The sequence below is a fragment of the Macrobrachium rosenbergii genome, chromosome 57, assembly GCF_040412425.1.
Source record: "Macrobrachium rosenbergii isolate ZJJX-2024 chromosome 57, ASM4041242v1, whole genome shotgun sequence".
Lineage (NCBI taxonomy): Eukaryota > Metazoa > Arthropoda > Malacostraca > Decapoda > Palaemonidae > Macrobrachium > Macrobrachium rosenbergii.
The window spans coordinates 15775395-15802416 of record NC_089797.1 but is presented as its reverse complement, the minus strand read 5'-3'; the positions used below and the strand labels follow the sequence as shown (position 1 = coordinate 15802416).

General features: G+C 36.4%; 1 protein-coding gene across 1 annotated transcript in view; it reads left to right on the top strand.

The window, feature by feature from the left end:
* Window positions 1–27022, top strand: part of LOC136837027 (Kv channel-interacting protein 1-like) — a 923431-nt gene that overhangs the window by 145436 nt on the left and 750973 nt on the right. Inside the window, exon 2 of the mRNA XM_067101571.1 lies at window positions 15022–15856. Within this exon, the coding sequence (XP_066957672.1) occupies window positions 15639–15856 (218 nt within the window). The 5' untranslated portion in view covers window positions 15022–15638. The remainder of the gene's footprint in view (window positions 1–15021; window positions 15857–27022) is intronic.

The window sequence follows — 27022 nt, the reverse complement described above, 5'->3', positions numbered from 1 at the left end:
TGCTGTCTGACACCTTTAACCACCTATTACTGCGCTGTCTGTCCCATTTATCCAGGTATTACTGTGGCAACTGTCCCTTTTACCCAGGCATTACTATTCTGTCGGTCCCCTTTAACCAAGTATTACTGTACTTTGTCTCTTTTATCTGAGTATTACTATGCTGTCTGTCACCTTCAACCTATTACTGTACTCTCTGTCTCTTTTATCCGGTTATTACTATGCTGTCTGTCCCCTTTAACCAGGTATTACTGTGCTGTCTGTCCCCTTTTAACCAGGTATTACTGTACTCTCTCTCTTTTTTATCCAGATATTACTGTGGTGACTGTCCTTTTTATCCAGGTATTATTATGCTGTCTGTCCCCTTTAAGTAGCTATTACTATGCTGACTGTCCCCTTTAACCAGTACTGTGTCCCTTTTATCCAGGTATTACTGTGGTGACTGTCTCTTTTATCCAAATATTGCTGTGGTGACTCTCCCTTTTATCCAGATAGTACTGTGCTATCTGTCCCTTTTATCCATGTATTACTGTGTTGACTGTCCCTTTTATCCAAGTATTAGCCTACTTTGGTGACTGTCCCTTTTATCCAGGTATTACTGTGGTGACTGTCACTTTTATCCAGGTATTACTGTTCTTTCGGTCACTTTTAACCAGGTATTACTGTACTGTTTGTCCCTTTTATCCAAGTATTACTGTGGTGACTATCCCTTTTATCCACATATTTCTGTGGTGACTGTCCCTTTTAGCCAGATATTATTGTGCTGTCTGTCCCTTTTCTCCAGGTATTACTGTGGTGACTGAAAAGCATTTTCGATAATACATTTGTATGGTCTCGAGTACATGAAGGTATGATGAACCCGTAGAGGTTATTTACCACATAGGCTAAGTTACAAAGGGAAGGGGGAAGAGAAATGGGTGGGGGTACAAGTTTGAAACATGTAACAACTAGAAGAACAGACATAGGCCTATCCGGCGAGCTTTCTGTAGTACAGAAGTTTAATCTTGTTCGAAAGTAAAGGGCTTTGTTGCTTATTAGGCAGAAAACCTTATTCTTCACTACTGACGTGGCGTAGGGACTTAATTCTTAACCATTGGTTTTAGTTGATATATTCATAAATATACCTTAAGGGTTTTGTTGAAAACTTCGATACAATAATTCACATGCAACTAGCATTGGAACTTCTAAAGTTAATATGACACTGACACCTGTTTTGCTTCTGTGTTTCTTGAGAATATAGTTAAATAATGGTCAAATTTATTATTTTAAAATGCATATTTCTTCCATCCAAGTCTGTTAGTTTAAAAATCTATGATGAATGACATGCTGAACATATGAGGTCCGTAGACCATGTGAATTTACGGCGATTGGTATTCATATACTTCTAACCAATATTTAATTTCCCTCAAGTTATTCTTAACTAATGCTCAGAGTTTTGAATACCTCGTTCCTCACCTTATGAAAAGAAAGCAGTTTTATTTTCGTATTCTGTAAATCGAGACCCTTTCGCCTAGGATCAGCTTATAATCGTACCTCAATTTCAAGATGATATACTCTCAGTTTATAATTTTACCTCAGTTTCAGGATTATTAACTCTTAGTTTATAATTTTACCACATTTCCAGGGTTATAAACCCTCAGTTTATAATCGTACCTCAGTTTCAAGATTATAAACACTTAGTTTATAATCATACATCAGTTTCAGGATTATAAACCCTCAGTATATAATCGTACCTCAGTTTCAGGATTATAAACCCTCAGTTTACAATCTTACCTCAGTTTCAGGATTATAAACTCTTAGTTTATAATCATACGTCGGTTTCAGGATTATAAACTCACAGTTTATAATTTTACCTCACTTTCAGGGTTAAAACTCTCAGATTATAATTGTGCCTCGAGTTCATGACTATAAACCCTCAGTTTATAATCTTACCTCAGGTTCAGGATTATAAATTCTCAGTTTATAACCTTAACTCAGTTTCAGGATTATAAACTCTCAGTTTATAATCATACCTCAGTTTATAACCTTACCTCAGTGTCAGGATTATAAACCCTCTGTTTATAATCGTGCCTCAGTTTCAGGATTGTAAACTCTGTTTATAATTGGACTTCAGTTTCAGGATTATAAACTCTCAGTCCATAAACTTACCTCATTTTCAGGATTATAAATTCTCAGTTTATAGTCGTACCTCAGTTTCAGGATTATAAACTCTCAGTTTATAATGTTACCTCAGTTTCAGGGTTATAAACTCTGTTTGTAATTTTACCTCAGTTTCAGGAATATAAACCTTCAGTTTATAATCTTACCTCAGTTTCAGGATTATTAACTAACAGTTTGTAACCGTACCTAGTTTCATGATTATAAACTCTCAGTTTATAATCGTATCTCAGTTTTAAGATTATAAACTCTCAGTTTATAATTGTACCTCAGTTTCAGGATTATAAACTCTTAGTTTGCAATCATACCTCTGTTTCAGGATTATATACCCTCAGCTTCAAGATTATAAACTCTCAGTTTATAATTGTATCTCAGCTTCAGGATTATAAACCCTTAGTTTATAATCGTACCTCAGCTTCAGGATTAGGCTATAAACTCTTACTTTATAATCATACATCAGTTTCAGGAGTATAAACTAATCGTGCCTCAGTTTTAGGATTATAAACTATCAGTTTAGGCTATAATCGTACCTCAGTTTCAGGATTATAATATAAGCCCTTAGTTTATAATTGTACCTCAGTTTCAGGATTATAGGCTAAACTCTCAGTTTATAACCGCAACTCAGTTTCAGGATTATAAACCCTTTGTTTATAATAGTACCCTAGCTTCAGGATTATAAACTCTCAGTTTATAATAATACCCCGGTTTCAGGATTATGAACTAATCGTGCCTCAGTTTCAGGATTATAAACTCTCAGTTTATAATCGTACCTCAGTTTCAGGCTGGCGACCATTGGCCTCTGCAAACGACTCATTTCCTCCACGTCATTTCCTGGCCTGGTCCATTTATATCAGCTCTGAATTATTCTTGGAAATGTCACGGGCAGGCCTCTCACCACTTGTCGCTAAGTTACTTCTTGCCAGGGAATCAACCATTAAGTTCTTTCGCAAATTGCCCGTGAGTTACCTCTCAGATATACACTCTAGGGCTTTCTAATCGAGAGGAAGAGAAAAGGAGAGAAAGCAGTTGTAGCTCGACGGATGGAAAGGCTCAAGTCTGCTTGCCTTTTTTCTGTCCATTTAAGGCCTTCGTTTTTGAGCGATCGTCATCCTAAGAAACTATTGCTATATAGCCTATATTTTTAAAAACAACATGAATGTTAGTAGGAATATAAAATAAGTCATTAGAACTGTAATTTCAATCTGAGTGTATATATATGTACGTAAAAGAGAGAGAGAGAGAGAGAGAGAGAGAGAGAGAGAGAGAGAGAGAGCTGCGTGTTCTCATGGTGTAGATTTTGCTAGAATACGCAAATGGAGTTTTTCCATTATTGTGTCCATAATATAAGGCCTTCGTTGATGATATTAGAAAACGCTGTTGCTTTATATCGTTAATATCAACAAGAATGTTTTTGGAAGGCAAAGTAGATCATTAAAACCATTAAAACATTAGTTTTAATCTGAGTGTTGTATGTGGAGAGAAGTTAAGTATACCTTAGTTTTACCAGACCACTGAGCTGATTAACAGCTCTCCTAGGGCTGGCCCGAAGGATTAGAATTTTACGTGGCTGAGAACCAATTGGTTACTTAGCAACGGGACCTTTTTGTGGAATCCGAACCACATTACAGCGAGAAATGAATTTCTATCACCAGAAATTAATTCCTCTAACTCTTCATCAGCCGGCCGGGGAATTGAACTCCGGCCCGTCGAGTGACAGTCCGCAGCTCTACCGACTCATCCAACGAAGAGCTATGAGAGAGAGAGAGAGAGAGAGAGAGAGAGAGAGAGAGAGAGAGAGAGAGAGAGAGAGGCAGGCAAATTCTCTGTATTTTAGAAGTGTAGTTTTAGGGCAAATACGCAACTTCAATTAGCCTAAGCTGGATTAATGAAGTGAAAAGGCTTATCCGTTCACTCGACTTCAGATACCTTGAGCGACGAAGTTTTAACGAGAACTTATTTGTCTTGATTAAGACTTCAAAATTAATTTCTCGAAAAGTCAATTAAGAATATGCCTGCTCTTTTTCTTTTTGTATTCCTTTACTGCCATTTCCCCGGCAGGGGGATAGTGCGGTTAGTGTGCCTGACGCGGTGCACTGTAGACATCACTTAAGGATCTTTGCATCGTCCACTCGGCCCCTTACTGCAACCTCTTTCATTTCTTTTACGTAACCTCCATTCATATCCTTCATACTTTCCACCCTCTCCTAATAATTGTTTCAGCATTATTTTCAGCGCTGAATGACCTCATAGGTCCCAGCGCTTGGCCTTTGGCCTGAATTTAAATCTACAACTCCAGTTTACTGCTATTTCTGAATAATTCATCGGTTTTATTGATGGCTTAAAGGTATGTCTTTACACAGTAAAATAAAAAAAAAAAATTGCAATGATTTTGTATTATAAAAACTCATGCCTTTGAAATCTTAGATACCTCGCGTTGATAGTCGATTATTTGATTACTGTTCTTAACAAAACGTAATGTGGTCATTTTTTTCAGAAAAATCATTACAGAGATTTAATGAACATATCAGTCATAAAAACAAAAATAAAAGTTGAAAAGAAAAGTCTTTTAAAAAACCAACGCCTTTTCATCCCTGTTCACGCATCAGTTCACAACGATTAGTAAACCACTTTGCCCTGTTGAGTCCATTTCCTAATTAATCCTTTGTGAAACGAAATCTCCTAAAAAAATCCCATTTTCTTTTAGGGGAGGCTCAGACACGCGACGTCTGTGTTTTAGGTTCTTTTTGTTAACATTGCGAGCAAAATTTTATGCTTTTATTTGTTATACCCCAAAAGAAAAGTTAAATCAGTTATATCATTTATGAGTTTTATGGGCGTGTTAATGTGCAATAGTGCATAAAGATAATACATAAAACAGATCTTGCAAGTTTATTATTATACGTGAAAAAAACATATTTACATAGGTGAGCAATTACTCAGTTTTGGCATAGAATTTAGTTTCTCGAATTAACCTGAGAAGTCTTTAGTGAGAAACCCTAACCTTAATAATACCAAGGGACTAATCATATTCACTGATAAAATTCCAAAAGATATCGCAGATGCTGAATGGGACATGCATTGAGTGAACCTGTTTTCAGTGATTTTCAGTCAACTGAATGATTCCATTATTCCGAAAATGAGGGAGTATGTTATGTCGCGTTTGAAGTGGGACCTGTGGAAATGAGTTTGCGATTGCATTGAAATAGACGTGAATAGCTCAGGAGGAATACTAATTCATCTGATGAGACAGCAGATTCTCATCCTCTTTGGTAAACCAGAAAGGGTATTAGTCATATCTCATTCAGAGACCCAGGAATTCTCCCAACATATCCAGAATTTTGAAGAACTGATGGGTTAGTAATTTAGTCTGTGGATTGACCTGTAAGAAACGGTAAGCCACCCACATTGCCAAACATTTGATATCTAATATCTATTTGTGTATGGCACAAATTTTAATTTTGACTCTAAATCGATTTTTTTGTTAAGCTTCTCTGCAATTAATCAGAACGAAGCTGGTGGCCTTCAGGTATGTAATTATGCTTTAATTAACATCATCACAAATTCTTTTGATACATTAATTTCAATCGAATGTTTGCTTAAAATCATGACTGTGATGCAGCCGAACCCAGAATACTCAAATTCCTTAAGCTCATTTGAATCTTCGGACGATTTTTATAATCCTCTGCATATTCGATTAACTTCTTTTACTTTCTACAACGTTTTAAACAGTCATCACGTTTCCTCTATTATGTTTAGCATAAATAGCCTAACACGATTCAGCAGCAAAGAATTTAATTTTCTAATGTCTCCCACCTCACAACATGGCCACCTCCTTGCCAGACTCATGCTCAAGTTCCTGCAGCTACAAAGAGCCCTTTAATTATTCTACTTATGCCACAAATGAGGCAGCAAAGGAACAAATGAATACAATGAATCTTTGCTTTCGTGTCCAGTCGTTTGAGCGAGGTCAAGTTAAACGAAGTTCAAATTGAGCGAAGTCATTTTGATCATATAATCAGTTATGGCATTTTAAGCGATTCCTATTGAGCGATGTCAGTTTTAGCGAACCTCTAACTTTTTTTAAGACATTTTGAGTGAAGTGATAGAAATAAAACTATACTAGAAAGAGTTGATACAAATAGAAGTATGCTAGAAATATACCTTTTTTTGCTGTAAAAAGAACAATAGGTTAAAAACGTTTTAAATGAAAAAAATTTTTAGAAACAAAGACCATAAATTCTAGAAAGAATAACCATTCAAAATGTAATATTGTAGGCAAGGTGTCTCAGATAATCAGTAATTTCTAAATCTCTTGTTTCAACAATGCTTTTAATTCTTCTTTCTAAGTTCTCGTATTTCCTCTTTTCTTGTGAGGGTTCTTCTGAAGTTATTCCCAAATATTTCGGCCTTTGTAGGCTCTCTTCCCTTCTTAAAGCCTCTATTAAGAGCCAAACTGTCGGGCGACTACAAGATAGACTGCCTTGGAAGCAGTGTGCCACCCTTCTACGGCATTATTTGTTCGCCGGAGATCCAACTGAAACTTGCTAAAAACGTTCCACATAGATAACTAAAATCTAGGTCTTCTTCTACGGTTGTTTGCCATTGGACGGCCAATATAATTATCTTCGAAATAATCGAAAATGATGTGAAGATCTTCATCATAATTTTCCATATCACGTACGGCTTGAAACCTTGTTATGACATCATCATCTATAGGGAGAATTGTTGTGCAAGTCATCATTTTGATTAACGTTCGAACATTTTCTTCGTTAATATATTTTTCTCTTAGTCCCACGTTGGTAATCTTTCTCCATAACTCTCTGTCCTAAATGGAAGAAAGGACCTGCTATGCTATGCGCGTGTTATTGCATTTCTTGAAGCAATTTCGAAGTCTATCAAAACGGAGATAGGGTCTAGCAAAGGCTCTAGTAATTTCAATTTGTTGAATACTACTGTGTAACTTTCTTCACATTTATTCGTGAGTAAGGTAATGCACTGTAAGAATTTGTAAAAAAAAAAAAAAAAAAACTTGGAGCTGTTTTGAATGTTCCGTCAGCTAACCAGTGACGATTGACTTTCATTAATGCCGGAAATTATAACCGTTCCCTCATCACTTATACCGCTGTCGTGGAGAGTGAAATTATCGCCCATGAAAGTAGATCGCAGGGATTCCGGGATGCATTTTTCTGAAGTCTGTACTAGTATAAACAGGCTCTGCCCCCTCGGCCGTCAACTCACATGAAGGCCCAAATGTCCTCATAACCTGGCCCATAATGTTAAGAGCAAAGTGGCCAGTGCCAAGTTCCATGGTACTGGTCGCTGATCACCAGTCGAAAAATCGGATCACAAGCCCTTAACATTGATTACAAGCATGAAACTTAGTGCAGTTCTGTGTGTGTGTCGTCTCTCTCTTTCTCTGATTGTCTGACTTGTCTCTCTCTCTCTCTCTCTTGTCTCTCTCTCTCTCTCTCTCTCTCTGATTGTCTGACTCTCTCTGATCGTCTGACTCTCTCTCTCTCCCCCTCCCTCTCTCTCTCTCTCTCTCTCTCTCTCTCTCTCTCTCTCTCTGACTGAGGAAGTTTTGTAATATAGACATATTTTTCATTGTATAATTATTATTGTAACTAGTCATCATAAAAGGAAACATAGTACCTGATTTTTAATGTATCTTTGCCTAGATGAGGCTGCAGGCGTGCTTGAGTTGACAGTAAATGAAAAAAAAGTATCTTAAGGAAAACAAAAATAGCTTAGTTACATATTTATTAGGTGTTATTGATAGTGTTATTTTATTTATAGCAATATGGTGACTGGTGCCCACTAAACAATTATGAAGTACAGTCATCTGTCTCCTCAAAGACGCGGAGCATCATGAGTGTCTCTGTCTTGAGGGAGACAGGATTTTCTGCCGAGAGTAGTTGGGGAACTATAATTTGAAGACATTCTAATGAAGGTTAGGACTAAAAAGTGAGCATGGGCAGGTCATACCATGAACATTTAGCCCAGACGGCAGACGCATTTTCATGAGGATGTAATAAAAACGGGTGCTGTAATCAGTGAATATACCTTAAACGTAATGCCAATAGGTTACGTTGTCTTATTAGTATTCACAAATATTAAAAAGTCATACAACATACAAGTATGTAGGCTATATGTCTTAGCTAAATATGACGTAAAAACGTTATGCACTCAGATTCATTATCTCGACTTTGTGAGATGGAATTCATTATCTCGACTTTGTGAGATGGAATTATAGACAACACTGGCCAGGTGTAGTGTTACCATTCACCTAAACTTATTACACCATATTCCTTTTTAAGAAGGGAGGAAACTTAAAGGCATAAGTCCATATCTTTTATATTTGCAGTAATTGCTTATAAAGCACCCTTCGTTCAAACAGCTACAAGTGCGCTACAGGTGCGTTTTCAAAGGTTATTTATGCAATCGTTGTTGGTGATACGCTAGGGGGCGGAGCCTGTTTACACTACTACAGACTTCGGGAAAATACCTCCAGGTTAACGATGGATGCATCTGATTGAGTGGGTGGAGGGTAGTTCCCCATAGCTCTTCGCCTCCTGATTACGGTACGATTCAATTTTGCCCCTGATCCAATCTTTGCTGCAAGTTCGTTTGGTAGACCAGCAATGGCATCTTGGAGTATGCGTCTTGGTGGATCATGTGTTGTTTCAGCAGCTTTGCACTTTTTCTTTAACCCTTTCTTCGCCGACTTTAACAGGATCGGGAGCATGCGAGTTTTCTCCTTTCTCAGTGCAATTTCTATCCCTTTCGTATTCCAGTGTGGTACTTAACCGTCCTTTGCAACCATTCACTTCACAACGACATGTAGGCTAATTGTCGTTTGAGTAGCTTTATCATTTCTATAAATGAAACCAGTAACAGCTATTTTGTTTTTACCATGATTGGAAGCTATAATATCCATGATGGGTTAGCTTCGAATACTACTAAGAACTGAATAATTGGTTTGAAATTTCCAAGTAAGAAGAAGAAAAAAAGAAGTGAATTGAAAAACTTCGACGGCCATTCAAGTTGTTAACTGGGAATGCTTCTAATATCTTTGAATAGGTGATTTGAAAAACATAACGGCCAATGAAGCTAATAACCATTCATGGTAATCGCTTAAAACCAGCCTTCGCTAAAATTATCATTTGCTCTTAATGTTTCGTTCAAAATGGCTGCGTTCAAAATGACTTCGTTCAACATGACTTCGCTGAAGATTAACTTCGCTGAAAAGGAATAGAACCTTTTTTTTGCATACCTCTGGACAAGTTATTGCTCAACAGATTGCGTAGGACAGTTCCCATGCAACCACTTTGATGGCCGCCACCACTTATTCCTTTGCTTGAAGGTATTACTGAATGCAGCTGGTATGAACGACATGCTACTGTTTTCGGGGTACCCCCCGTGAGATCTCTTGCCAGTTCCAGAGAATCAGGGCAAGTGTATGTCAAACACCAGTTCTCACAGCATGGCAACTGCATTGCATTGAGGATGAAATTGTCTTCTACCACGTTGCTTTGTCAAACGTCTCTGTCCTATTGCATAACGGGGAAAACAATTTGACCAAAAACGCATTCTCGGATAATGGGTCTCAGTGCACTTTGATACAATAACTCACTGTTGGAAAGTTGGGACTGAACCAGAGTAATCAAGTAGCAGATAAGGTGGCCACTTTTTTGAAGGGGGCGAGGCAGAAACTTGTACCTTTCATACGACGGTTGACAAATGTCTCGGGTCACAGAGCATGCAGATGTGTCTGTTCACAATCTCGGACTGTGTACTCTTGCAGAGGGGTTGAGAAATAAAGCAATTCGCTTTTAGATTGCCATATACTGTCTGATACATTTTTAAGTATCGGTATGATAATTGGCGTCAATTACTACAGCTCATTTATTGATGAGTGCAAAAGAGGTGGATGATGTGAGTTTTGTTATGCAGCACAGCTGGTGCCATTGTTTTTGGCCAAATGATCCTTTGTGGCCATTTTGCGAACTTTACATAAATGAGACCACAGAGTCTTGTTTAATCATACGGAACATTAAAATTAATGCCGTCAGTGCGCCTCACGTGGTGCACAGTAGGCATTAACTAAGGTTCTTTGCAGCGTCCCTTCGGCCACTAGCTGCAACCCCCTTTCATTTCTTTTACTGTACCTCCATTCATATTCTCTCTCTTCCATCTAGCTACCTACCCTCTCCTAGCACTTGTTTAATAGTGCAATTGCGATGTTTTCCTCCTGTTACACCTTTCAAACCTTCTTATTGTCAATTTCCCTTTCAAGGCTATATGAACTCATAGGTACCAGCGCTTGGCCTTTGGCCCAAATTCTATATTCCTTCTTGTTCCTATTATTTACTAACGCATTTGCTCATTTATTAAATTATGCTATTGGATAATGATATATCAGTCTTGTGCATTCTAGTACCGCTTGTATTACTCGTGGACTTCGTTGATGACTTGTCGATAATTGGCCATCGCATTGGAAAATTCACCGACAGTTGCGAAAATCAGAAACTTAGGAAATAAAGATGGCGGGCTTCCTTCCTGTGACAGATTTTGAAAATCAGGGACCCTGTCCCTTTCGCTGGTCAAAGTGAATCTGCCGAGTTTATGTAGTAATCCGACATTAACAGGAGCATGCCGTCGGGTATTCAGATCCCCGGGATATTTCAGGGACTGCATTGAGTCTCGACCAACTGAAATTATTTGACGGAAGCATTGCGTATCATAAGAAGCATTTTGAATTCCCAATTTCCTTGTATATCGGGACTCCCAGCCTTAATTCCCTGGATGGGTGGGTTTTTGATAGCCGTTTTTGTTCCGGCAGCGTCTGACGCCATTGAAGAAATGCCTTGGAAAACAATATTTCTTTATGGTCACCTTGGCTATGGTGGAGGCAGAAATTTGTCTCCCCCCTGTGTTCTTAAAGGAACTGGTCCAGATATTCCTATGGCACCTGTAAGAAGCGTGCCAGGGGATTTATTTGACCTTACTGAGACTTTATGTCATACTTTGGATATGTCGTTATGAGAAAATCACTGAAAATATCTGATCGCCATCTTTTACTCGAACAGCCTTGCTGAATTTTCTGAGAGGGCCAAGAAATCAATCTGAGATAGTTTTCTGGAAATCCACTTTAGTTCCTCCCATTCATATGAAATGCAAGAATATCCTACACCTGAGCAACATCCCTGTACCCTTGGCAAACGATCCGACAGGGTCAGCTGGAATGTCCAACCCGTGCCCGAGGGACTGTCTCCCAACTACTTCTGCTCTTAACGAAGCTGAGAGAGAGAGAGACTCTCTCTCTCTCTCTCTCTCTCTCTCTCTCTCTCTCTCTCTCTCTCTCTCTCTCTCCATTCGCCCAGTGGTACGTCGAATAGTAGAGGAATTTTGATTTTAATCATTTTTGACACGTGCCTTGACAGTTTTTCCTAAAATGCCCAGCTATCACATTGTAAATTTTTATCTATTGCAGGATTTTATCACAAATTCCGTTGCATTGCACTTTGTATTCAAGAATAAATCATATTAATAATTGTGTCTGCGTTGTTGCCTCGTATTTACGGTAATAAACTGCCTCTTGCATGTACAGTTAATCTTCTGCATTCTTTTGGATGATCGTAGAATTGTTTGATTTGTCATGCATAAACGTATCCTTCTCGCTCTCCGGAATTCCGCGACATTTTGGTCCTTACGGTAAATTGAAATCGTTTTCATCATTACTACATGTCATATTTTGAAATCGTGATTTGTTAGAGTGCGTAATTAGCTAAGAAAATTCATCGTTTCCTCTGAATTGATCTTCGCTAACAGTAAAGTGTGAAATTAAGTTCCATTTGGTTTGTCTTTCACTTCAAGCGCTTGAAATACTGCAGATAAGTCGACTCCTGTTTTTAGGATCTTTAGTTTCGTTGGAATTCGTTCCTTCCTAACAAATTATTCCTTTTGATAAATGGCATGGAATCTTTAATCTTTATATATAAAATAAAGTATTTTTATCGTTATATATAATATAATAAAGTATCTTTATTTATAATAAAGTACCGTTATATACCCTATAGGCTAATCAAAGTATGTTATGAACTATCATGCTAAGGAAATTATAATTTTTCGAATTTAGTTTCGGTAATATATTTTTGTGTCACGACTTATCACTTGAATGATACTTTTTGGTTGTTTTCTCCGTTGCTTTCTCCCCGGCAGGTAACCAGGGCTCACATTGTGATACAGCAATAATTAGTCCGTTAAATGTCACCTTCCCTTCTCAGTCTACTTAATTTTCAATCCGTTATTTAATTGTTGTTTTAGTCACTGAAAAATTTTGTTTAGGATTGTCTCCTTAAACGATATTGTAGATGGGAATTACTGAATATAAATGAACGGTTGGTAATTCTTAGTTGAAAATGACGACGAAATTATTACAAATATTTAAAAAAAATTTTTAGTCTCTTCATTTATTTGTCGACATGAAAATATTTGTTCATATTAAAGTGCATTAGAATATTCTATCGACGATTATCACTTACCATCTTTGTTTTTCTCCTTGAGTTGATTTCTTTCGTTTGAAGAAATATTCACAAGTATAATTCTTTGTAAATGAGACCATTATTTACATTTAATTGCCATTTGCCATTTTATTAAATGTTTGTAAATCTCAGTCATCATGAACATTAAAACGCTCTTCTAAATACTTTAATTTTAGTTCTCTTGTCATTTCTTAGTTCTCGTTTTCCTTGATTGAAACCTGATTGTGCTGTTGTCCTTTATTCTCTTTGGGTTTCACCTGCTGCACCTGTGTCTCGATTGTTTTCTTGGCCACCAAGAATGCCAATTCCCCTAACTTACTTTGCTGATCCCCAGATCTCTGTATGGTGTATGGAATCGGTATTTTCGTACAAAACCTTTTTATAGTTTCGAAATGGAATGTTGTCAGTGGTTTAGCATTCCTTCATGTTCCCATGTATACTTGTTCTAGTGTTTAAAGGCATTCCGGTTAAGGGTATTCTCCTGGACGATTACTGTTTTGCTCATTACATACTAATTTTGCGCTGGATACCGTGAAAGTTTCGTAACTATGAAACTGAATCACATTTTATACACAGGGTTATGGCAATAGTCTAAAAGTATTGGGAAATTACTTGGGATTCTACCTTTGTGAATGAAGGTATATTTTAGTTTTATATGTATATATTTGTCCTACTCCTTGTATTCCAGAGTACATAGGAAAAACATATATGCTGGGGTGTTTCTATTATTCTGATCTCTTCGCAATGCATGCAGTGCCCCAAATAAAAACAGACGTTTATCAAGAAACCGTCAGCTCGTTAGCACACTTTCCCTAGAATTTCCTCAGCCACTAAAGAAGCCATTGAATGCTTCGCGGTGCAGCAATTTGCCGGGGTAATTTTCCCCTGGCTGAAGGTAACTCGGTTACTCAGAGCAACAAGGTACGTAATCCTCCCTTCTTTGGGAGAAACCGCAGTGAATAAATTGGCTCTTGTAGCAGGAGAGATTATCATAGATTTCCAGGACACCCCCCTACTGGCAGCGCGGGGCTTGAAGGCCTTTTTCCTTAGGATTTTAGGGTCTCCTTACCTTAAAACAAAGACTAAAAATAATATCGATCAAATCATTTACTTTCCTACATGACTAAAAACAAAAATGATGTATTAAGGTAGGCTAAATCATGAATTGAGAATTTGCTGAAATGAAATTTTCCTCTAGCGTATCTTGGTTGACTTAACTGTTCTCTCTTCTCTCTTTCTTTGTACATGAAAATAAACACAATCATATACATGGTTATATATATATGTATGTATGTATCATATACATACATATACATATATATATATATATATATTATATATATATATGTATATATATATATACACACATATATATAAGTATGTTTTCTAACTTAGATCCCACACATAATCTAAATGTTTTCTAATCAACACCAACACCTCTCCAACGAAAGCATACTGAAAGTTATATATTTATTATTCTGTAGTTCTCATTGTCATAATAACCTGTCGTTTACATTATGGGGTGGGGGGAATATAAATACATTATTCTTCCACTGGCATATCGGAAAGTCATTGTAATCTAATTTTATGTCTTTATAAATTTTTTTAATTATAGCGTGAAGGAGCCGCAGCCGCATTAAGGAAACGAATTATTTAGTTATTTTTCCAGCTACATCATTCTTTTAACTTTCAGGAGGACTAGTCAGCAGCTTTTATGCTCAGGTTTTTATTCATGTTTACCCGAATGTTTAATTTCTTTCAGGTTTCAAGGTTGAAAGTTTCTAATGGTATATATATATTATTCCATTCTTATATTAAATACTGCATTAATGGGCTAATTAAGTGGTCTGTTTTATAGAGGAATGTAAAATTTAAATACTCTTAATAATAAAATTCATACCATTATGTCTCAGAGTTTTTCAAGAATTGCAGTTTGTTGACTATACTCATGTGCATGCTCTCTCTCTCTCTCTCTCTCTCTCTCTCTCTCTCTCTCTCTCTCTCTCTCTCTCTCTCTCTCTCTCTCTCTCTCTGGCCTGCTAAAAAGTCTTGGTTTGAGTACACTCCCCTTTCTCATACTTGGGAAGTGATAAACTAACTTCTGAATCTTGTTTGAGACTCCAGTGAATAAGATGGTGATTACGTGAAGCTGGAAAACGCCAGCTTAATTTATAACAGTAAATAACAGTAAGGAAAACTAGATTGAAAATAGCAAGGTCCAGCGACGGAATAAATGCTCTGACGCTTCAAAAATGTTCTTGTTTCTTTCATATGATTTGCTGGACTAATCACATTGATAATGCTTTCATATCTGTCATTTCAGATTCAAGTCGGAGGAACAGTACGTGTGTTCTGATTATACCTTCAACCGGAATCCAGTACTCCAAATAAAAGCAGAAAAATACCTTCTTGGTTTCAACGTCAACGACATCCTTGATCTCAAACATATCGAGAATGAAAACAGATAGAACAAGCAAGCTAAGCTCTATGTGATAGAGCAGAACTGAAGACTTACAGACTCACTTTGCTCTACTATTTGAAAATAGTTAAGTAAATGTTTGAGAAGAGTCTCCCTATGTCTAAAAAGTTTTAGCCCAATGGTTCCCCGTTTAGGTCAATCTGTCTTTTCGATTCAGTTAAAACTTCTATGACACGATCGGTCCAAGAATAGTTCTTCAATGAAGAAAATGGTACTTAGGTCTTGATTACACCATTCTGAAGTGCCTCTTTGAGATCTTTTTTCTGATGAAGTAGTGCTGCCCCGTGTTCTTCAAAAGAAATGCATCCTCGCAATCATAACTCATGACTTTAACGGCAAAGAGAAGAAAACAATCGGTGTAATCTTGCGTAGGCTGGTGCAACGGCTTGCGCATCTTCTTCTTAGTTTTCTGACTCGAGAGGGCAACAGTGGCGGGAGATACGAATGAGGAGACGTCCTGCATGAAGCGGGAGGGAGGAGGAGGAGGAGATGGGAAGGAAGGTGGTGGCGGTGGTGGAGAGAAGAAGCCGGAGAGGAAAGTGGAGATATCAGAGGAAGTCGACTGCTCTCCACCTGTCCACCGCCACCCGCACATTCACCTCCCGAATTTGCCGTCAGATCTCGGTCGGGACAACGATCGCAGGTCGTCGCTTCGACAGTTCATCTCCAGAGTTTTCAGGTAGGTGCCATTCGGCCCCTCTTCTCGTAACCCAGTCTCTTCCCACCTTCTCCTCGCCCCTCCTACATACCCCTCCCGTCAAGTGAATGATTTTTCTAAATAGTTTCACTGAAATCCGTTACCTACAAACAAATTTGAAAGAAAGGGTAATTTTCATATTTTTTCCGAGGCCTTATAAAAAACTGATTTGAATTACCAGCATCCATATCTTACGTTATAGGGTATCAAATTCAAGAACACTGCTTAGAAAATCGCGTACTTTATAGAATAAGACCAAAATAAGATGTAAGATTAATGATTCGTCGTTTTCCACCACACATAGGCCAATCACAACAATTCTAGTCTCTACTCTAAACCAAGGAATGTCAGCATCGGCAGGCAGCTAGACTTCGTTATATTCAACGAAACTTTCAGATGTCATTATTTAAAGTTTTACTTAGCGGAACTTTTATGTTTTATTCAGCTTAGCGGTTACCTTCTGTCAGATATGAGGATTTCAGGAGGCCTAGATAAATGAGAGCAGATCACATAACTAAGAAAATAGTAGAGAGAAATCTTCCGGAAGTTCGCGGAATGGTTAGGAATTTGGGTTTAAAGAATAGTAGGGTTTGTTATGTCAGTCCCTGTCGTCATGACTGAAATTTATTCATAACTATCTGACCAAACCGGCTCTACCTGGGAAAACTGAATGACAGTCGATCATTTACTTAGAAAGGAAGTAACGTGGTGTGGTTTTGATTAACATGTTTATTTAAAGCAATGTATTCTAGACAGAATTATTAATCACAGGAAAGAAAAACGTTTTCAGTGATAGAATACATACTTTACACAACAAAGGAATTCAAATGAGATGCAGGACAATTTTTCTAAACGTGGCCCACAAGTTTAGTAGCGTTATTTGACCCGACACTGAACAAGAAAGTGTACGAACCTATATTCCTGACACTCCACGTTTTACACCAGTCCAAAATTTTATCCCATGGCTGGGTCATTGCTGGAACCCTCAGTAAATAAAGTAACCCGGAGGGCGTGGATACTGGTTTGAAACCTGCTCAGAAACCTTCCTTAGGTCAAATGAGGGCCACGTGCAAAATTTTGTCTAGATCAGTCAAGCAGTTCAGATTTGTGTAAAACACAAGTTTACATACAAGTTTAGTTACATTCACACGCACACAAATATATATATATATATATATATATATATATATATATATATATATATTTATATATATATATATATATATATATATATATATATATATATATATATAAGATTAGTTGTGTTATTTCTTATAAAATAATTGAAAATAAACCAAGGCACAATATTCTAATAGAACTGGTGAGTTTTTCTTCCAACATATGGCAGAATTCTTTGTACTTTAAAAGAAAGATGATGAATTACTGTATCCAGGTTTATATGGCTGTAATGTAATTTTTATCTCATTTTCTAGCATGAACTGTCTGAGAAAGTATCAAATAAGTCATTTGATTCTTTACGGATGCCGCAACAAATAATTTAAACGTGTGTCAAACACATTTGCCCATTGACATAGATTAAAATAAAATGGAATTAATGAGTAATGATGTTTTTTCGTAAACGAATGAAATGCTTGTAAAAATGCAGTGATTATGGCTAACGCGATGTCTTCGGCGATCTAATTGAAGGCTAGATTGAGACGGCGTGAAACCTGGGGTTGCATCTTTGTAACCCCAGAGAACCTCAAGGTACCCCATGGCTATCCAAAGGATACCACAGGGATGACTCTTATCGGGGCAAAACATTAGTTACTCTCACTGTGATAGTAGCGAGTCTTACTTGCCATATTCAGTTATTTGGGGTCAATGATATAATCGGTTGAATTTTAATGCTGAGCCAACTTCTCAATTCTTGTGGAAATATTAAGTGCTACAGAGAATCTTCACATTCTACTTAACTATTAAGTATTGCGTAAAACATGCCAGTGCAATAATATTCGTGGAAAACCAATACCGTACCTTGCCTTATTAGGAGATATTTTTTTGGGTGCCCTGTAGCATCCTTTGTGTGAACTTCCAATACCTTTCAGGCACCAGAAGTTCAGGTAACTTTGTGGATTTAGGTTGTATCCTTAGGGGATATCGATAGGGTAAAAAGACGTGCGGAAACCTACAGCCTTGGAGCCCGTCCTGTCATGAAGGCAATTTGAACTAAAACGGGGACAACAGACTTAGAGGGGTTTTGTTCCAAGGACCATGGCATGCATTGGGGCTGGAGTACCAACAGAGCTAACGAATGAAAGAGTCTTTATCCCACAGAAAAGAAATAAAAAACGAGAATTTGTAGTGCTTCTGTTAAATTATATAAAGAAAAGGAGTAAAAAATGGACAAGGGTTGAACGTGTCTAACATAGCAACGTAATGTAGGCGTACTAAGGAAGTTGCATACTTGTCCCTTGTCTTCAGAGACCTAATAGGAAATGTATACACCATCTGTAAGTACAAACGGAATTCTGAGATTCACGCGGGTCCTTAGTGATATGAAAATGAAACCAGTTTGGACGTACATAATTTAACGCCATTACTGAGCAGTTTCCTGTTGTTATCCCTTTGAGAATCAGAATTATTCTGTAGTAGCAATACTAAAAGGTTTTAAATTACCTTGCTTTCCTTACTCTAAGTATTATAGTATGATTTAACTTAACGCTGAAACTAGGTGGTTTATTACAGTTCTTTATTACCAGTTATTTTATTTGCTTATTCTAATTTTTTATTGAGGAGGGGTTGGGCTAATTTTGATACTGGGGTTTGTATTAAACCAGGAAGTTTGTCTCCTATCATTTCTTTTAATATTTGAATGATACCATAGTAGAAGTGTACGTAGAGGTAAACAGATGCAGTAGCAAATCTAAGGAACGGAGGGCATTTCTTGACTTTCTTCAACGAAGTAAAGGATAAATTTGGTCGATAGGCATTTCCGCAATTATCTGTGAATCTGCTAAGTTTAAAGTATACATCTCTGGCATTTGCTGCTGAGAAGATAATACTGAATGTTACATTCATCTTCTTGAATGTGAGAATCTGGTTGTACATGAAAATCCTTTTTAAGCCTTTTGTTCTTGTAACCCGTGTTATATCATTTAATCTTTTAACTAGCAAAAAGATTAGTGTTTAGCAAGAGCCTAATTTAATTTGAAAAATATCGCATATACTGTAGAAGGAATAGAGAATGTTTTATTGAAAAAAAAAAGAGTGATTGAAGATAATTATCATGCAGTATTTCATTCGAGACAGGACACAGTTTAGCATAAAAATTTAAAATTTTCTAAGGAAACATAAAAATTAATCGACTGAGGTGAAATAAATTTAAATGAATTGTTCCGTAATTCGGTTGATATTAGTCTTACTTTAGTTATCAGCCTGTTCTTGTACTACTGTATCGATGAAAAATTAAGCAGTATACCTACATACAGCCCATATTATAATACTATTTATTTAATAAAATGAGAATTTTTTGACAAAATGATATTAAAAGTAAAACAAATGGATCATGAAACAAGACAGACCATGTAAAAACCCATGGCTGGATGACAAAATAGTTTGGTATCTAACCATAACACAATTTGCCCGTAAGCCTACCTTAATATCTTCTCTCACCTTGGGGGTGAACAACCACCAGTCATAATTACCTCCGAATTTGCTTCAAATTTGGGTAATAAATATTTTGCCTGAAAAATGACCAAACAATAGCGACGCTACCTTCAACCATTGTTTGGCTGGTGATCGTGAATTATGTACCGAGTAGTTAGTCGACTGTCGTGGGCTGAAATACGGGTGGTGAAGGGTTTGACAAAGAGTAACAACGCCATCCAACGAGCTTCCCCATTGGATGAATAGGAAGGATTTCATTGATTATTCTAAACACTACTTTTACTCGTAACGTAGCTTTCCCACAAACAACCCCCCCCCTCCATTCACAAACATTCACACTGAAATTCAAAACATGACTTACCGGAGGATGAACTGATCGTAAACCAGTTAGTTATTCAAAGCAGAGTTAATAAACTTACTCATGCCGATATGAGTAAGGCCACTGGATGTCCTGCTGCAGTTTCAGATTAACAACATTTTGGGATAAATAAAGCATTGCTTTAATATCAAATGCCCCGTCGTTGAAATAATAATAATAATAATAATAATAATAATAATAATAATAATAATAATAATAATAATAATAATAATAATATCCTTTATTTCAGCTCATGTCCATATAGAGAGATAGACATGGTAGATACAGCACAGCACACAAAACTTAGCTACACGAGATAAAAAGTAGTAATAATGCATGGTTAAACCCCGATAGTAATGATAAAAAATAACTATAACTTACCAATTATTGTTCAGCTAGTGACCATATACAGATACAGAGTTCAGATATAATTTGCTGAAAGGGAAGAACGAACGGCAGCTCTGAATAATAATAATAATAATAATAATAATAATAATAATAATAATAATAATAATAATAATAATTCCTGTAGTATGTCTAGGAGTGGCAGCGAAGGGTTTGCCATTATTAGTGAGTAGTTCTCAGTAGTATTTAGTATGTTACATTGCGATTTATAATAATAATGATTATTTGTAACAAGGGTTAATTATAACAATGGTTATTTATAACAAAGATTATTTATAACAATCATTAAGACTGGCCTTAAAAGTCTAATGCGAAAGATTACGAGTCAGTGAAATAAGTGGGTTACTGTTATAAAGTTGCTTGGTTAAAAAAATTGCAAAAGTTTCACAGAATTTTTGCTATATTCAGTTTGTTGTGAATCATAAGTCTTTTGGAACTACCGACGTGTTTTGTACTCCATCGATGAATTTCTGAGAAGGGACCTGTTAAGGCTAGGCACTAGAGAGATTTAATTGCCATTGCTTGAAAGCAAGAAAATGAAACACTGCTAAAACAGAATGATTCCGTTTTAATAAGCTTTACCCGAAGGTAACATTGGTTGTGAAAACGGCATGCAGAATTACGTGTCCATTCTTTGTGTATGAAGGAGGATTAACGAGGCTATTACCCATTCTTTCTTTTCGTGTTCTTTCGGTGCATTACGCCCCACTGGGAAATGCAAGCTTCTTATCTCATTACCTCACATCCTCTCATTCTTCTCGTTATGACTGTGGCTGCAGCAAACCAACCCTGCTTAGTTATAAACATTGATTATGAACAGTCGTAATATCAGTAGTACAAGACAAATCCCCTAGTGAACACCCTCTCAGTGAAACAACAAGACAAAATTAGATTCACTCATTCACAGATAGCGTAAAAAGAGAGGAATCGACTGTTGCAACACTGCTGTTGAGGTAGGGAGGGGAAAACCTACAGAAATGAGTATAGTAGTAGGCCTCCTGTGAGTCCAAATAGATACGGTACCTTATATGTAGCTCCTCTGTGGGTGATAGTGGTGCCGCAATGGTCAGAATTTTGCCTTTTTATATATTTCCAGGTGAAGTCGCCTATTTATATTGTTGGTACTGTCGTTCTTATTTTCGGGCCCTAGAGATATCTGATATGAAACAAACTAAAAATAGAAAACGTCCATCTGTTGGAGATTTATGTCTTTTCTTAATCTAGTAAGATTACTGATGATCCTCTTCTTATCTAGTAAGACTCTAGATGATCCTCTTCTTATCTAGTAAGAATCTAGATGATTATCTTCATACACATTGGATTACTGTTCCAGGGTTTATTATTTACATAACACACACGTTTCTCGCTTAGGAAGTTCAACATTATCACTGTATCAGTCAACATTTGACGTCAGAATTTGCTTTTATGTGCCAGACGAGACATTTTTAATATCTGGCGTGCTGCCTCTCATTTGTAATAACACTTTCTATTCCCCACTACTAGTGATTAGCCACGATGCCTAGTCTGGAAAAATGGTCTTGTCACCACTTTTTTGTGGATTTTTTGTGTGGCCTTCCACACAAAGCAACGTGTTTCATTTTTCACCGCTAAAAGTAAAAAGTGTCCTGTTGTCGTCTGACGGATAAGCTCAAGTTCTTCGACTTATTCCTGCACTGCGTTTTATCAATGAGTGTATTAATAATTTTCCTTGTTTTTCGTTTACGGCCTGCTGAAGAGTAAGAACCCGTGATGGCATAAGGACAGCACGAATTGAAAGAAATTTTTCATCAGCATTTTCCTATTCTTCTTCCCTCACTATCGAGTTTCCTGTTTTACCATTCGCCGTACCGGCTACGGCGATCTTTCTCTCCAGTCTCGATGAGCCTAGAAATGGCGTTTCAGGCAAAATTCTGCTTGTTTGCATCTGTAAGTTTGAGAAAGATTGTAGTGCGGTTTTAAACAGGCCTCCACCGCCGCCTCATATTCCTCATTGTCTCCGACTAATTTCTGTTTTCGTTTGCGCCTCTGTCATATTTAAGGGGTATATTTATTATTTTCGCCTTTGTTATCTTTTACGTCTCTGCTTATTTTTTTTCAAAGGGGTTTAGTTATCTCGAAGATCAAACACGAATTTATTAGTAAAACTAGACAGTCTGAATGAAAAGATACATGTTTTGAATAACAATGTATGCAGAACTAGTTGACGATAGCTTTTGAAACAGAATTTAGAATATAAATTATCGAAGATAAAAACAAGATGGCTTAGTGATGCCCGCATATAAAAATCACAAAAGCACGCTAGGAAAGAAAATATAAAAAAAATGTGTTGAATTATTTCATTCACCAAACATTAAAATGGCTAAATTACTTTGAAGTATCCCCCTAAATCATAAACATTTGTTATCAGTAAAAGTGTGTTTCATAATAATTATTACCTTTTATAACAAAAATTGGTCCATGTAAATGCCTTACCAGCAGACAAAAGACTAACAACTTTCTGAATAATTTAATAATACTCTGGGAGCCGCGGCATTGTTCTCCCTCTTCCTAAACCTCACAATAGTAAACAAAAGAGGCCTTTTCTTTGTTAAATAACTTTAGGTCATGTGAGTTTGTGCGTGTGTGTGTGTGAGAGAGAGAGAGAGAGAGAGAGAGAGAGAGAGAGAGAGAGAGAGAGAGAGAGAGAGAGAGAACGTTCCTTTGTCCTGTCACTAAATGGTAGTTTATAATTTTTATTGTACAGGTTTATATTTATTACCGATATTCATTTCGAACTCCCTTTTAAACAAAAGAGTGACTGTTAGTTTTATTTACTCAAAAAAGTAAAATTTTTCCTGAAATCAAAATCAAATTAAATTTAACTGCAAATGCTAGATTTAATCTTTGTATTTCTGAGTTTATCAAAGTTATCTTATTTGCTCAGATCTGTTCAAAATCACTCAAATAAGATACACTAGATTCTTCCATAATTAAATATATATATGATATATATCCATAATTAAATATATATATATATATATATATATATATATATATATATATATATATATATATATATATATAATAAATATATATGTAGCCTGTATGTATGTATGTATATACATATATATATATATATATATTTTTAAATAAAATAAATAAAATATATATAAATATATATATATATATATATATATATATATATATATATATATATATATATATATATAAAAATTTAAATATGGAAGAATCTAGTGTAAACTTAAACTTTTTTAAATTCCTTTTCTTTGTTGATTTGTCATAGCTTTGGAAAAGCAGAGAACTATCTATATATTCATATTATAAGTAAATATAACATACTTCGATTAATTCTGTATGTTGCATAAAACACTTGATGTATCAAATAATTGGCATGCATTTATCATTATATTTCTCCTGGATATTTTGGTTATCGAGCGTAATTTCATTTCTGAACGGTGCATTGATGTTTAAATTCGCGGTTTTAAAATAAATTCTGAAAATATTAGTAAGAGGAATGACTTTCTAATAAACAACCAAAGTATTTTAAAATTTTATATCCTTTTCAGTGGGTAGAGAAGTGTATCTTAACATTTCACATCCGTTTATGTTATGCAGATGACATGCCAGATTCACTTCAGTTCTTGGAAATGACACCCGAGACGTTTTAAAATGTTGGAGGAAATAAGAAAATGGATTTTGTTGTTTTTATCCTTTTTCTTCTAGATGCTATTGTCGTTATTGCATTTCAGTAACACTTTCCAGTGCGCTAACAACATGGGATTTCCTTTTCCCAGCTGGAAATACTGAATTTATGGCTATTTTGGTTAGTGAATACAATTGAGATTAAACCAGGAAATTCGAACTTTCATACATTACTGTTTCAGTATATATTTCATTTAAGCGAAGAATCATTATTGCTATATATTATCCATATATGTTTCTATTTCTGCCACTACCTGACCAGCTTTTATCAGTGATGAGTAATCTTTGTAATATGTTTTTATAAATAGGAGTTCATTTATTTGAAAATTGTATTAGGTGATGACTCATGAGACACAGTTATCCTGTCATTGTTTGTTTACGAATTTGTAAGAGGACGCGAATATAAAATAGCCACGTGATGGAATTTAGATATCTGATGCTCTTCACACTCTTAATATTGCAATAAATATTATGAATATTTTTGATCCTCTTCTGTATGATCGTTGTTCATATTTGTTTTCCGTTTAGACGTTTCTTGTTTGTATTCTCGGTTAGGTGATCAGTTTTAAATTTAGCTGATTTCCTAGTTAACCAATGAAAGGCTTAAGGAAATGGAACAAAAAGCTTTAACCCAAAGGCAGTCATTACGTGGGAAGCCCTTACGGACTACAGCCATTTCAAGAACTTGGACAAAGGTGCACTAATTAGTGCACCGCATCTCAGGGTTTTGGGGGGTGGGGGTCATATTTAAACTTCGTCGCAAGCAGTCCTCGAAATTAGGTTTAAATTTTCTTTTTATTAAATCTGTGTTCCACTTCATCTGTTTTCTTTATATATAGTGGTGCTCCTCAGGTTTGGCTCTCTACCCTGTCTTTCTTCATTTTTAGTTTTCTGTAAAAGAAAACTATTGAGATGGCTTTGTCTGTCCGTCATCATTTTTCTGTTCCCCTCAGATCTTAAAAACTACTGAGGCTAGAGGGCTGCAAATTGGTATGTTGATCATCCACCCTCCAATCATCAAACATACCAAATTGCAGACCTCTTGCCTCAGTAGTGTTTATTTATTTTATTAAAGGTTAAATTTATCCATGACCGTGCGTCTGGCAACACCATAGGACAGGCCACCACCGGGCCGTGGCTGAAAGTTTCATGGGCCGTGGCTCATACAGCATTATACGCTGTACAGAAAACTCGATTGCGTCGAAGAAATTTCGGCGCATTTTTTACTAGTTTTTATCAATGCTACCTTCACATACTCTCTTACCTTATCCTATTATCAGACAAGGATTCGAATTTTCAGCATTCCAGCTTGCTCTTTTATTCTTTTTTTATAAGATCGCTGTCAATATGACCTAATCTTGTGAGGTGCTGTAAGTACAGATCTGTTGCATGTTAGAATGGGACAGGAAAGCTGTGTTCATATTCTTGCTGACCAGTGTTCATATTCTTTATCGCATTCCTACAGAACTTGGATTTATCAGTATTGTGGCCTTCAAAGTGAATCGTTGTGATTCTTGTAGGTTTACAAGCTGTGTGTGTGTACGTTTGGGGTGCCTTGATTTTACTAATCTCTAACAAAATTAGTTTGATAGACCAACTTCATTAAATTAAGTGGAACTCATCTGTCCTTGTATTGTTTCCATATATAAAGTTGGTCTTTTAAACTAAATTCGTTAGAGATTAGTATAATCAAAGGATTATTTTGAATAAATGACCTAGAACTTACATCCAGCTTGGATTCATCTAAATTCCATTGCAGTGTCAAGAGTTCTCTTCTTATTGTTTGTAATTATTTGGTCAGTATTCCATGGGTACTTTTTTACTACTTGTCATCTCCACAATCCCGATCTACAGCTCGTAGAAAAGTGTAAGTGTCAAGGCCACGATGATCAGGTGATTTGACAAGTTTTCATTCGATTCACTTCCAGAAAGTGAAGGCCTGGCATAACCTGTCTCCTGAATCCTCTTAACTTTCTATTTTAATTAGTCGAGTTTCTCATAACTTGAAAGTGAACAAATTAATCCCCATTTTTGGAGTGTTGAACTTGTTCTATTCAGTCTTCCACGTCTCAACACAAAAAATATATACTAATTTGACTAATGACTTTAAGAATGAAAAGGGTGGAGCAAACAATATGAATGAATTACAGTGTGTTATATATAACGTTATACAGTGGAGTAATTTTTCCTCTGAAGAAACCAAGCCGACTAGGCAGTTGAGAAATAGCTGGAAGTGGCGCAGAGATAAATTAACTATGCAAATACACACCCGTTGTTGCATCACTGAATGAAAATTAAGTGTGCTCGGCTGTGGGCATTTTTAGAAATGGAACTCTGCTGGTTCATTACGTATATTTTAAAAAGGAAACCGAAGAGCTCGTGTAATATAGCTTTCTGCCAGAGTATCGTTGTTTGCAGATTGATGCTTCGTCTTAAAAATTAGGTCAGAAATCAGAGGAGATAAAAATGCGGAAGGGGGATCCTCTGTGAGTGAATTGTTTGCGCTGTATTCGTGAACGGACTCCGCAGAGCGGTAGTGAGGTGCACTGTTGGCATTACTTCAGGTTCTTTGCAGTGTCCCTTCGGCCCCTAGCTGCAACCCGTCATTCCTTTATTATACCTCCGTTCATATTTTATCCCGTCTTACTTTCCACCCTCTACCAACAATATTGTTTCAGTGTGCAACTGCGAGGTTTTCCTCCTGTTACACCTTTAAAGCCTTTTTCTCAATTTCTCTTTCAGCGCCGAACGATCTCATAGGTCACAGCGCTTGGCCTTTGGCCTAAATTTTATTTTCCATTCCATTCCTGTTCGTGAATAAAGACATCACTATGTATCACAGTTATTGATAAATTTGTTCTAATTTCATAAAATTTAGGATTGAGGTTTCATTATTGCATTATCTTTAAGTAGGAAACTACAGTATTTATATAACGAAGGACGACGTACCATGAATGAATTGTTCAAGTGTAAACGCAAATAACCCAGATTATCTTTTGTCCTTCCCGGAGTATTGTATCAAACAAAGAGGTTTGCCTCAGAAAGGAGGTTTTATTCAACATTTCCGCTCATGA